This window comes from Lissotriton vulgaris, chromosome 5 (assembly GCF_964263255.1).
Source record: "Lissotriton vulgaris chromosome 5, aLisVul1.2, whole genome shotgun sequence".
Classification (NCBI taxonomy): domain Eukaryota; kingdom Metazoa; phylum Chordata; class Amphibia; order Caudata; family Salamandridae; genus Lissotriton; species Lissotriton vulgaris.
In genome coordinates this window covers 2,031,509,969-2,031,522,686 of record NC_141693.1, presented here as the reverse complement: position 1 = coordinate 2,031,522,686, position 12,718 = coordinate 2,031,509,969, and the positions used below count along the sequence as shown (strand labels likewise).

Below are 12,718 nucleotides of genomic sequence, written 5' to 3'. Positions count from 1 at the left end.
CAGCGTTTATAAAATTCTTGCTCAAAGCGGATCAGTTATTTCCAACAACCAATCTGATGATCACCATGTAGTTTGTCAACCCTTTAACCTGATGTCTACATTTTTAGAAGTATCTTGCTAAATTAAAGGTATAATGCTATTTCTAACCATATTCTTTACAACAGGTGGCGTGCAAAGTTTAACTTTAGGCGATTTTGAACAAACATGATTACACTCTAATCAGATGAGTCTAAATTTAAAATCCATGTGCATTTAAGAAACTGTACGAACATGTCTTATAAAATTTGGAAACCGCAGGAAAAGGAGGGGCACAGCGTTGCGTATAACAAAAAAATAATTTCAATGACTCCTGGTGACTTTGCATGGACATGTCCACAATTTAACCAGCAAAAGGAAGGAAAACATACACCCCAAGAGTCTCCGAGCACATGCCTGCACTATAATGTGGTAAAAGGAGGGGCACTGAGACACTTTTAACAAATAAATACCTTTACCGACTCTAGGAAATTTTGTACAAACATATCTGCTCTTTATCCAGGAGAAAGGCAGGAAAAGGACATGATTTTAAACAAATCGACAATGCAGCTAACTCGAGCTGATTTTAATGAACACGCCAACACGCTGGTATCGACATCTTTATATAATTTTTAGCATCTATATTTCAAATGGAAATGTGTTTAAAAGTATACCTTTTGAAGTTCTTGACCACATGAAGTGGATTTGTAATCTTCTACTGGTCATGCTGTGTAATGTATTATGGTTAAGTGAAATAAACCTACTTTGCCAGTGTTCTGGGAATGATTCTATGCCTATGTGGACTCCATGCGCTTGGCATGGCTCGCCTCCAAGCATAGAATATACAAATCTAGAGACAAAGTGCGGAACCTTGTGTACTGACTGGCTAAGAGAGATCGGGGTGGCATCCATCCGGGACACTTGTCTGGGTTTGGTGGGGGTGGTAGTGGACTTACAGGGGATAGCCAACTCTTTTGCCTGGTACTATGTTGCCTTTTATGCTACCGAAGGCTGAAGCGGGATGCTGTATCATGTACCGTCCTCCAGCCTGTCCAGCCTCCTTAGTCCACTGGGATCAAAATTGGTTTATGCCGTGAAGTTGCACCTGGCGCTGCATATGTTATGTTATGTTAATAAAGCATTTGTTAAGCGCACTATCACCGATTGGTTTCTTGGCGCTGAGATCAACAGTAACATAACGTGGATGAAGGGTGAAGAGTTATTGAAATGCTTGTCTGTAGAGCCAGGTCTTCAGGACCTTCCGAAATGAGAGGAGGTCCTGACAGGCCCGGATCTCATGTTCCACAGGCAGGGGGCAAGTATTGCAAACCTACGGCCTCCAGAGCGCTTGAGTTTCAAAGGGAGCGTCTGGATGAGGCCCTGGTGGGATGAGCGGAGGTTGCGAGATGGTACGTACTTAGTAATTAGTTGATCAATGAATTTGGGACTTTTTCAGAACAAGGATTTGAAGATCATACATCCTATTTTAAAGGCACAGCTTTGGGTGATGGGAAGCCAATGCAGTTTCATGAGTAGGGGAGTGGCTGCATGCCACCTTGGGTGATTCAAAATCAACCTAGCAGCATAGTTCTGTACCATCTGGAGACGTTTGGACAGGTAGATGGGGAGACCTAGATAAATGGAATTTGCGTAGTCCAGATGGGACAGAACCGTGGCGATCACGACCTGGGTAATTGCCTCCAAGGTGAGTAGGCGCCAGACCTTCCGAATTTTTTTTAACTGAAAAAAGCATTTGGAGACCGCCTGGCCCACTTGTGCTTTAAATGAAAGATTGCAGTCCACTGTGACCCCAAGTGTTTTAGCTGATGGAGAAGGGGTCCGGGCTTGACCTAGATCCGATGGCCAGTAGTGGGGGCCCCAGTGCTTGGTGCTATCCCCAGTCAGGGCAAACTCTGTTTTCCCCGGGTTCAATTTCAGCTGGTTTTGGTCCATCCAAGCTTTGATGAACCTCATGGTCAATTGGAAGTGTAAGATGGAGTTTTCAGAGTTGTCGATTGTGAAGAGCAGCTGTAAATCATCTGCATGTTTGAAAACCTTCACCTGTTCATCTCTAAGGGTCTGAATCAAAGGGAGGATATATAGATTGAACAGGTGGGGTGGCAGGGAGGAGCCCTGTGGCACTCCACATGTGATGGACTGTTTGGCCCCAGCTAGGTCTCCAAGGCGTACCGCTTGAGTGCAGTTCTCCAAAAAGGACCTCAGCCAGCAGGCCGCCGTGTCCCGGATGCCGGCCTGTTCAACACGGTCGATCAAGATGTTGTGATCGACCGTGTCGAACGCGGCCGACAGATCCAGGAGCACCAGCGCCTGAGGGGAACGTCTATCGGCGCAGTCCCGCAGCGTATCCAAGACTGTGGTTACCACTGCCTCTGTTGAATGTGCCGGCTGGAATCCTGCCTGGTGGGGGTCAAAGCAGCAAGACTCCTCGAGGAAGTTAGAGAGGCATTTAGCTACGTGGGCCTCCAGGACTTTTGCCAGATAGAGCAATAAGGAGATGGGCCGGTAGTTAGCCTTGCAAGCTGGGTCAGCCCCGGGTTTTTTCAGGAGCGGTATGACCGTGGCTTCCTTAAACGCTAGAGGAACTAGGCCGGAAGTCAGAGAGTCATTCAAGAGTGTAAGAGCAGGGGCCGGATGGGCAGAGAAACACTCTTTCAGGATGTAGGGGGGGCAGCTGTCCGAGGGGGCACCGGATTTAACTCTTGTAAGTAGTTCCAGAAATTGATCCTGGGTTATGGGCGGGAAACTACTAAGAGTGCAAGGGCTCTTCTTAATTGCCATACCGGTAGTAATTGGGATAGCAGGCTGGGGGATGCTAGCTTTAATGTCTACTATCTTCTCACTGAAGTAAGTATTAAGTGAGTCACAGAAAGACTGGGTGGGAGTTATCTTGGGGCGAACATTGTCCAGGTTCGTCAGTTCATTAACCCCTTCCCTGCTCATGACGAGCTCCGCTCGTCATGAGGCACAGTGGAGCTGTGCTTATGACGAGTTGAGCTAGTCATGAAGAATGGGAAATAGGAACATCCAGCACCGGGGGAAAATACCTTTAGCATTGACGGTGTTAAGGATAGAAAAAAATATCCTTAGATCTATTTGAGGACTTAAGGATTCGGGAAGAAAAGTAAGCCGCCTTTGCAGCGGAGATGGCATTCATATACTCCTTTCTGGCCCTTGTGTATTTGATTTTTAACTCAAGGTCATATTTGCGACGCCATTGGCGTTCCAGCTGCCGCAAAGCCAATTTCCTGGATTTTAAATTGGGGGAGAACCATCTATGGGCATCAGCTCGCCGTGCCAATCTGATTTTTTTGTAAGGGACGTGAAGATCACTAGCAGCTTGTAGCCAGCCTGTGAGAGTGGATACCGAAGAATTGATATCACTATGAAGGGGGGGAATGGAATTGGCTAGTGACTGTAGGAATGCAGTTTTATCCATAGCATTCCAATTTCTGGCTAGGCCGCCTGTGCATAAGGAGACTTCACGTGGCCCTGGCACATGCAGTAGGTTTGGGGGTCCCGGTTACCCTTGTTTTAACACTTTGAGAAAGCATTTGACTCTGGGCTGGTTCTATGTACATACGCTTCTGGAGAGGATGAATTTCAGTTCCAGGTTTCGGTCCTATGTTAAGCTGCTGTACTCCTCACCGTGGGTGTGCAGCAGCGATAATGTGGTATTGTTTGAGCCTTTTCCAATCTGAGGCGATATGGGGCGGGGGTGCCCGTTGTCCCCGCTGTCCCCGCTCCCATTTCCTCTGGCAATGGAGCCACTTGCAACTGGGATTCGGACGGATGCACAACTCAGGGGGACCAGCTGGGGTGGGGGTCATGAAGACCTCATGGCCCTTAATGCAAACAATGTGCTGCTATATGTGAGTCGGCTGAGTCCATAGGATGCCGGGCATGTTCCCGGAGGCATCGAGCCTCTGTTTCTTTGGTCAATTAGTTGTTCTGCAGCAAAAGACCTTTTCAAATGTATTTGTGCTTACAAGTATGCTATAACCTGACCTGTTTTAAAAGTAATATTGAGTATAACTTAATAATGATGATTTTTTTTGACCTCTGAAGGATAAAAGGCTCTAGTAGGATTCAAATGTGAGTCTTGAAGGATGCCCCTAGATCTTTGCAGTTTTGTTCAGTTTGCACTTCACACAAGTTCTCTCCAGTGATCAGGGCTTTGAAAGCTGATTGGTTTTTTTTTGGTTTTAGGAGGATTTGAGACGCTGGATCCAGGGTAACCTCAGCTCCTGTGGCCGCTCTGTCTTCCTCTTTGATGAGATGGACAAAATGCACCCAGGCCTCATCGATGTGATCGCGCCATTCCTGGGGCCCTCCTGGGTTGTATATGGAACGAACTACAGGAGAGCCATCTTCCTCTTCATCAGGTAAGTGGTGGTTCCAGCCTGTGGAATGTCCTGTGGGCTGGTGATCTCCAGAGCAGTGGCCCTCGTAAAGGAGCCCAGCTTTATGTTGCATTGTCTTTGTTTCATGGATTACACATTGGAGCAAGTCTGGCCGCGGATGACCCATGCGTTCTTGTACTTGGAGCAGGTTTGAAAGCAGATCTTAGGACATGCACAGCTTTTAGCACGATGGTTGCATTGATCCTCTTAATTCCAAGAAAATTGGAGCAGGAATAGAGAGGAGAGTTAAACCATTTCGTAATTTCACCGTTAAAGGACTGCAGTCGGATTGCAAACATGTTCCATGAAACAGTTCTGCTACTATATGTGATTGGGGTGGGGCAGGGAGCGCAAAGCGTCCTTTCAATGCCTGCTGTTCACAGTACGGAGTATGGAGATTTACAACAAAAGTAAACCAAGCCCCTTTTTGTTCTTTTTGAACTTCTGCTGCATCTCCAAGCAGCGTTCATTTACTAGAGGGCTTGCGTTCAGATGTGAACGCTGAATATATATATCTCCAAATCCCTCGTCTGCTTAAATCTCCTCCGTGGAGAAAAAATGAGCGTAGACCCAGGTTCTCTGCAATAATTCTTTATTCCTCACAAAGTCCGCCATGACGCGTTTTGGCTGATTACCGGCCTTGAACCCATGACCACGCTGAGAGTACAGCTACACTTATTTATTTATTTATTTATTTAATTTTTAGAAGATCTTTATTGATAAGAGGTTACACTTACAATCAAGCGCGCAGCCCGGAGGCTCAGAAATGTATTACATATCAATAAGGCAAGTCCGTCAGGAGCCATTACACAAGCATTGCGGTCCAATTTTCAAATTAAAATCTGGAGGATAAATGGCATCATGATATCAGAAAGCAACACATCGGTTCCGGCCTCATGAAATTAGGAGAAAACAGTATTCAATGCAAAACATCGCCAGAACCACATCTCGCCACAGTTGAGAATTATCATAGAAAAGCACAATTCGGGAAGCATAGCGAACAGCAAGCAATTATCAGAACGCGGTGTCCCACCCGTAGTAAGCAAAGGTCTATAACCAGGTCGAAAAATGACACAATATGTAAAAATCCCCAATCGCGCTGAACCCCCAACCCCAAGAAAGAATAAGATATATAAAGAAGAAGAAAATAGAGAAGAAGGAGAAGATAGAGGGCCATAGAAACACAGAGTAACACAAAACACGTCCCATCCCCCAACCCCCCACCCTGCATACCAGCGGAAGGCCACGGCCCACCCCCCCCCCCCCCCCCCCCATAGGCATGCCTGTCGCCCCAAGAAAACCCCAAAAGCGGGAAAAATGGAGGAGGGCCATAGCACCAGCCCCTTGTACACCCCCAACCCCAGAAGCAAGGGCCCACTTGAAAGGAACGTGGGCGCCAACATACAATCACCCCAACCACCCACGGTCTCCAGTGCAATCAATAACCCGCTTCGGCACCAAGGTCACAAAGAAGTGTCATGAATAAGCAGTAATCAGCCCTGGCCAGTACGAAAAAAGGTCAACAATGTACCCCACGTGCACACAGGTGATGGCAACAGAATCACAGTACCAGGAGGGGCAATCACGGTTCGAGCCAAAGACCAGAGTAAGGACTCGGGAGTGTCCCCCCGAGACAGAACCACAATCCGCAAGAAGGCAAGGCGGTGGCAAGCAGGCAAGAAGGCAGCCAGCAGGAGAGGAAATGGAGGAATAAAGTCGCTGTTCCTGTCGTTACGCTCCCCGGTCTCATCAGCATTCATCCCGCACACCTGGGAGTCCTCAGCTTCAGCAACCGGGGAGAAATCGGGCTCGCATTCCACAGTGCACACTACTGTATTCAATTGTTCATCAGCAGGAGAGATGGTGAGCTGCGAGATGTGTGCAGTCGCCCGCAGGTCTTGCAATTCAGTTTGCCAGTCTCGGAGGGCCAGCCAAACATCCGTTATCGTAGGCGCCATGTTCGCACTTCCAGCGCCCAAGGACCTCGAGCCTCACACGCCAAGGAAAATCCGTTTCACCGGCGGCCCGGCAGCAGCAAGCAGTGCGCGATGTGTTAAGGAGCATAAATGAGGCACACGCAAGCTCCCATGGATGCGCAGCGCTACGCGCCTCTCACCGCAGTGCGAGCAGAGTCCGGTCGAGGCAAGCTGTTCTGCCGTCCGATCACCTGCTCGAAGTCGCCGGCACCGGCAGGGTGTTTACGCCGCAGTCGTCTGTGTTGCGTCGTGGCGAGGATTCCAGAGGAGCGGTTTCAGTTTCACCACTCGGGCCGCTGGGTATTCATGGCCGATGGAGGCCGGTGTTTACGCAGTGCGGCTGCATCGCTACGCGAGGTCCCGGCTCACACTGGAGGGAAGGACAAAAACTTGCAGACGGTAGTGCTCGGCCGTCAGAGGCCGTGCGAGGGTCGGAGGAACACGGTCGGGCTCCGCCGCGGTTCCGCTGCACTGGACCGTGGTTGGGGTGCAGGATCACTGCCAGGATAGCGTCGGAGGTGAGGCGAGCTGCGGAGCCGGGCTTCTATGCGGTCATTTTGGCCGCCGTCTTGGCTCCTCCCCCCAGCTACACTTATTTAAAGAGGCAGTGCCATAAGTCAAATAGGCATAAACAGCCTACTATCACATAGTATCCTATTACTGCATCAATACTTCCGTTTTTCAGATGAACACATATCATTTATATATATATATATATATATATATATATATATATATATATATATATATGTGTATGTGTATATATATATATATATATATATTTTTTTTTTTTATTGTTTTAATCACAAAAAGTGTACAGTGCATCAACAGTGCACTGCAGTGGATGAGTGTCCATAATACCATGAGGTCAGCGATCCAGTACAGCGCGTCTTTCAATCTGCAGCTGTATGTTCAAATAGTACGAACCAAAATTCTGATCCCAGCAGACCCGAAACAAACCCTGCAGAGCATCAGGGAAAAGGGTAAAGGAAGGGAAATGAGAGAGTTAAAGGGAAGGGGTGCAGATGCTGGCCCCCCATGCAGCAAGGCACAATGCGCCCATTCCGCTCCATTTCATTAGTGTGCAAGCGGGAGGATTCCTGCATAGTGCATCCATTCATTGCGATGGGGCAGACTCCTAGGGGACCTATGGATGGGAACGAAGACCCCTCTGCAATGGTTCATCCATTCATTGTGATGGGGCAGACTTGTAGGGGACCTATGGATGGGAACTAAGACTCCTCTGCAATGGTTCGTCTATTCATTGCGATGGGGCAGACTCGTAGGGGACCTATGGATGGGAACTAAGACTCCTCTCCAATGGTTCATCCATTCATTGTGATGGGGCAGACTCGTAGGGGACCTATGGATGGGAACTAAGACTCCTCTGCAATGGTTCATTCATTAATTGCGATGGGGCAGACTCGTAGGGGACCTATGGATGGGAACTAAGACTCCTCTCCAATGGTTCGACCATTCATTGCGATGGGGCAGACTCGTAGGGGACCTATGGATGGGAACTAAGACCCCTCTGCAATGGTTCATTCATTCATTGCGGTGGGGCAGACTCGTAGGGGACCTATGGATGGGAACTAAGACTCCTCTGCAATGGTTCATCCATTCATTGCGATGGGGCAGACTCGTAGGGGACCTATGGATGGGAACTAAGACTCCTCTGCAATGGTTAGTTCATTCATAGCGATGGGGCAGACTCGTAGGGGACCTATGGATGGGAACTAAGACTCCTCTGCAATGGTTCATCCATTCATTGCGATGGGGCAGACTCGTAGGGGACCTATGGATGGGAACTAAGACTCCTCTGCAATGGTTCGTCCATTCATTGCGATGGGGCAGACTCGTAGGGGACCTATGGATGGGAACTAAGACTCCTCTGCAATGGTTCGTCCATTCATTGCGATGGGGCAGACTCGTAGGGACCTATGGATGGGAACTAAGACTCCTCTGCAATGGTTCGTCTATTCATTGCGATGGGGCAGACTCGTAGGGGACCTATGGATGGGGGGTGTATTTATATGGATTGTTGCTATGTGGCTCAGTGGTTTTATGGGGGGTTTATTTATATGGATTGTTGCTATGTGGCACAGTGGTTTTATGGGGGTGTATTTATATGGATCGTTGCTATGTGGCACAGTGGTTTTATGGGGGGTGTATTTATGTGGATCGTTGCTATGTGGCACAGTGGTTTTATGGGGGTGTATTTATATGGATTGTTGCTACGTGGCACAGTGGTTTTATGGGGGGGTATATTTATATGGATTGTTGCTACGTGGCACAGTGGTTTTATGGGGGTGTATTTATATGGATTGTTGCTACGTGGCACAGTGGTTTTATGGGGGGTGTATTTATATGGATTGTTGCTACGTGGCACAGTGGTTTTATGGGGGTGTATTTATATGGATTGTTGCTATGTGGCACAGTGGTTTTATGGGGGTGTATTTATATGAATTGTTGCTATGTGGCACAGTGGTTTTATGGGGGTGTATTTATATGGATTGTTGCTACGTGGCACAGTGGTTTTATGAGGGGTGTATTTATATGGATTGTTGCTATGTGGCACGGTGGTTTTATGGGGGGTGTATTTATATGGATTGTTGCTGTGTGGCACAGTGGTTTTATGGGGGTGTATTTATATGGATTGTTGCTATGTGGCACAGTGGTTTTATGGGGGGTGTATTTATATGGATTGTTGCTACGTGGCACAGTGGGATTATGGGGGTGTATTTATATGGATTGTTGCTATGTGGCACAGTGGTTTTATGGGGGGTGTATTTATATGGATTGTTGCTACGTGGCACAGTGGTTTTATGGGGGTGTATTTATATGGATTGTTGCTACGTGGCACAGTGGTTTTATGGGGGGTGTATTTATATGGATTGTTGCTACGTGGCACAGTGGTTTTATGGGGGTGTATTTATATGGATTGTTGCTACGTGGCACAGTGGTTTTATGAGGGGTGTATTTATATGGATTGTTGCTACGTGGCACAGTGGGATTATGGGGGTGTATTTATATGGATTGTTGCTATGTGGCACAGTGGTTTTATGGGGGGTGTATTTATATGGATTGTTGCTACGTGGCACAGTGGTTTTATGGGGGTGTATTTATATGGATTGTTGCTACGTGGCACAGTGGTTTTATGGGGGGTGTATTTATATGGATTGTTGCTACGTGGCACAGTGGTTTTATGGGGGGTGTATTTATATGGATTGTTGCTACGTGGCACAGTGGTTTTATGGGGGTGTATTTATATGGATTGTTGCTACGTGGCACAGTGGTTTTATGAGGGGTGTATTTATATGGATTGTTGCTACGTGGCACAGTGGTTTTATGGGGGGTGTATTTATATGGATTGTTGCTACGTGGCACAGTGGTTTTATGGGGGTGTATTTATATGGATTGTTGCTACGTGGCACAGTGGTTTTATGAGGGGTGTATTTATATGGATTGTTGCTATGTGGCACAGTGGTTTTATGGGGGTGTATTTATATGGATTGTTGCTATGTGGCACAGTGGTTTTATGGGGGGTGTATTTATATGGATTGTTGCTATGTGGCACAGTGGTTTTATGGGGGGTGTATTTATATGGATTGTTGCTATGTGGCAACGTGGTTTTATGGGGGTGTATTTATATGGATTGTTGCTACGTGGCACAGTGGTTTTATGGGGGTGTATTTATATGGATCGTTGCTATGTGGCACAGTGGTTTTATGGGGTGTATTTATATGGATTGTTGCTACGTGGCACAGTGGTTTTATGGGGGTGTATTTATATGGATTGTTGCTACGTGGCACAGTGGTTTTATGAGGGGTGTATTTATATGGATTGTTGCTATGTGGCACAGTGGTTTTATGGGGGTGTATTTATATGGATTGTTGCTATGTGGCACAGTGGTTTTATGGGGGTGTATTTATATGGATTGTTGCTATGTGGCACAGTGGTTTTATGGGGGTGTATTTATATGGATTGTTGCTACGTGGCACAGTGGTTTTATGGGGGGTGTATTTATATGGATTGTTGCTACGTGGCACAGTGGTTTTATGGGGGTGTATTTATATGGATTGTTGCTATGTGGCACAGTGGTTTTATGGGGGTGTATTTATATGGATTGTTGCTACGTGGCACAGTGGTTTTATGGGGGGTGTATTTATATGGATTGTTGCTACGTGGCACAGTGGTTTTATGAGGGGTGTATTTATATGGATTGTTGCTATGTGGCACAGTGGTTTTATGGGGGTGTATTTATATGGATTGTTGCTACGTGGCACAGTGGTTTTATGAGGGGTGTATTTATATGGATTGTTGCTATGTGGCACAGTGGTTTTATGGGGTTTTGTTTATATTGATTGTTGCTATGTGGCACCGTGGTTTTATGGGGGGTGTATTTATATGGATTGTTGCTACGTGGCACAGTGGTTTTATGGGGGTGTATTTATATGGATTGTTGCTATGTGGCACAGTGGTTTTATGGGGGGTGTATTTATATGGATTGTTGCTACGTGGCACAGTGGTTTTATGGGGGTGTATTTATATGGATTGTTGCTATGTGGCACAGTGGTTTTATGGGGGTGTATTTATATGGATTGTTGCTACGTGGCACAGTGGTTTTATGGGGGGTGTATTTATATGGATTGTTGCTACGTGGCACAGTGGTTTTATGGGGGGTGTATTTATATGGATTGTTGCTACGTGGCACAGTGGTTTTATGAGGGGTGTATTTATATGGATTGTTGCTACGTGGCACAGTGGTTTTATGAGGGGTGTATTTATATGGATTGTTGCTACGTGGCACAGTGGTTTTATGGGGGGTGTATTTATATGGATTGTTGCTACGTGGCACAGTGGTTTTATGGGGGTGTATTTATATGGATTGTTGCTATGTGGCACAGTGGTTTTATGGGGGTGTATTTATATGGATTGTTGCTATGTGGCACAGTGGTTTTATGGGGGGTGTATTTATATGGATTGTTGCTACGTGGCACAGTGGTTTTATGGGGGGTGTATTTATATGGATTGTTGCTATGTGGCACGGTGGTTTTATGGGGGTGTATTTATATGGATTGTTGCTATGTGGCACAGTGGTTTTATGGGGGGTGTATTTATATGGATTGTTGCTACGTGGCACAGTGGTTTTATGGGGGGTGTATTTATATGGATTGTTGCTACGTGGCACAGTGGTTTTATGGGGGTGTATTTATATGGATTGTTGCTATGTGGCACAGTGGTTTTATGGGGGGTGTATTTATATGGATTGTTGCTATGTGGCACAGTGGTTTTATGGGGGTGTATTTATATGGATTGTTGCTATGTGGCACAGTGGTTTTATGGGGGTGTATTTATATGGATTGTTGCTATGTGGCACAGTGGTTTTATGGGGGGGTGTATTTATATGGATTGGTGCTATGTGGCACAGTGGTTTTATGGGGGGGTGTATTTATATGGATTGTTGCTATGTGGCACAGTGGTTTTATGGGGGTGTATTTATATGGATTGTTGCTATGTGGCACAGTGGTTTTATGGGGGTGTATTTATATGGATTGTTGCTACGTGGCACAGTGGTTTTATGGGGGGTGTATTTATATGGATTGTTGCTACGTGGCACAGTGGTTTTATGGGGGTGTATTTATATGGATCGTTGCTATGTGGCACAGTGGTTTTATGGGGGGTGTATTTATGTGGATCGTTGCTACGTGGCACAGTGGTTTTATGGGGGTATATTTATATGGATTGTTGCTACGTGGCACAGTGGTTTTATGGGGGGGTATATTTATATGGATTGTTGCTATGTGGCACAGTGGTTTTATGGGGGTGTATTTATATGGATTGTTGCTACGTGGCACAGTGGTTTTATGGGGGGTGTATTTATATGGATTGTTGCTACGTGGCACAGTGGTTTTATGGGGGGTGTATTTATATGGATTGTTGCTATGTGGCACAGTGGTTTTATGGGGGTGTATTTATATGGATTGTTGCTATGTGGCACAGTGGTTTTATGGGGGGTGTATTTATATGGATTGTTGCTACGTGGCACAGTGGTTTTATGGGGGGTGTATTTATATGGATTGTTGCTATGTGGCACGGTGGTTTTATGGGGGTGTATTTATATGGATTGTTGCTATGTGGCACAGTGGTTTTATGGGGGGTGTATTTATATGGATTGTTGCTATGTGGCACGGTGGTTTTATGGGGGGTGTATTTATATGGATTGTTGCTACGTGGCACAGTGGTTTTATGGGGGTGTATTTATATGGATTGTTGCTATGTGGCACAGTGGTTTTATGAGGGGTG

General features: G+C 46.4%; 1 protein-coding gene across 2 annotated transcripts in view; it reads left to right on the top strand.

The window, feature by feature from the left end:
* The first annotated feature begins 4,246 nt into the window (after positions 1 to 4,246).
* The window catches only part of TOR2A (torsin family 2 member A), a 43,880-nt gene continuing 35,408 nt past the window's right edge, over positions 4,247 to 12,718 (top strand). For both annotated transcript variants that reach the window (XR_015296128.1, XM_086924941.1), the window contains exon 1: positions 4,247 to 4,418. Coding sequence is in view for 1 of the 2 variants with exons in the window: in XM_086924941.1 (XP_086781067.1) it covers positions 4,312 to 4,418 (107 nt within the window). In the remaining variant the exon portion in view is untranslated. The remainder of the gene's footprint in view (positions 4,419 to 12,718) is intronic.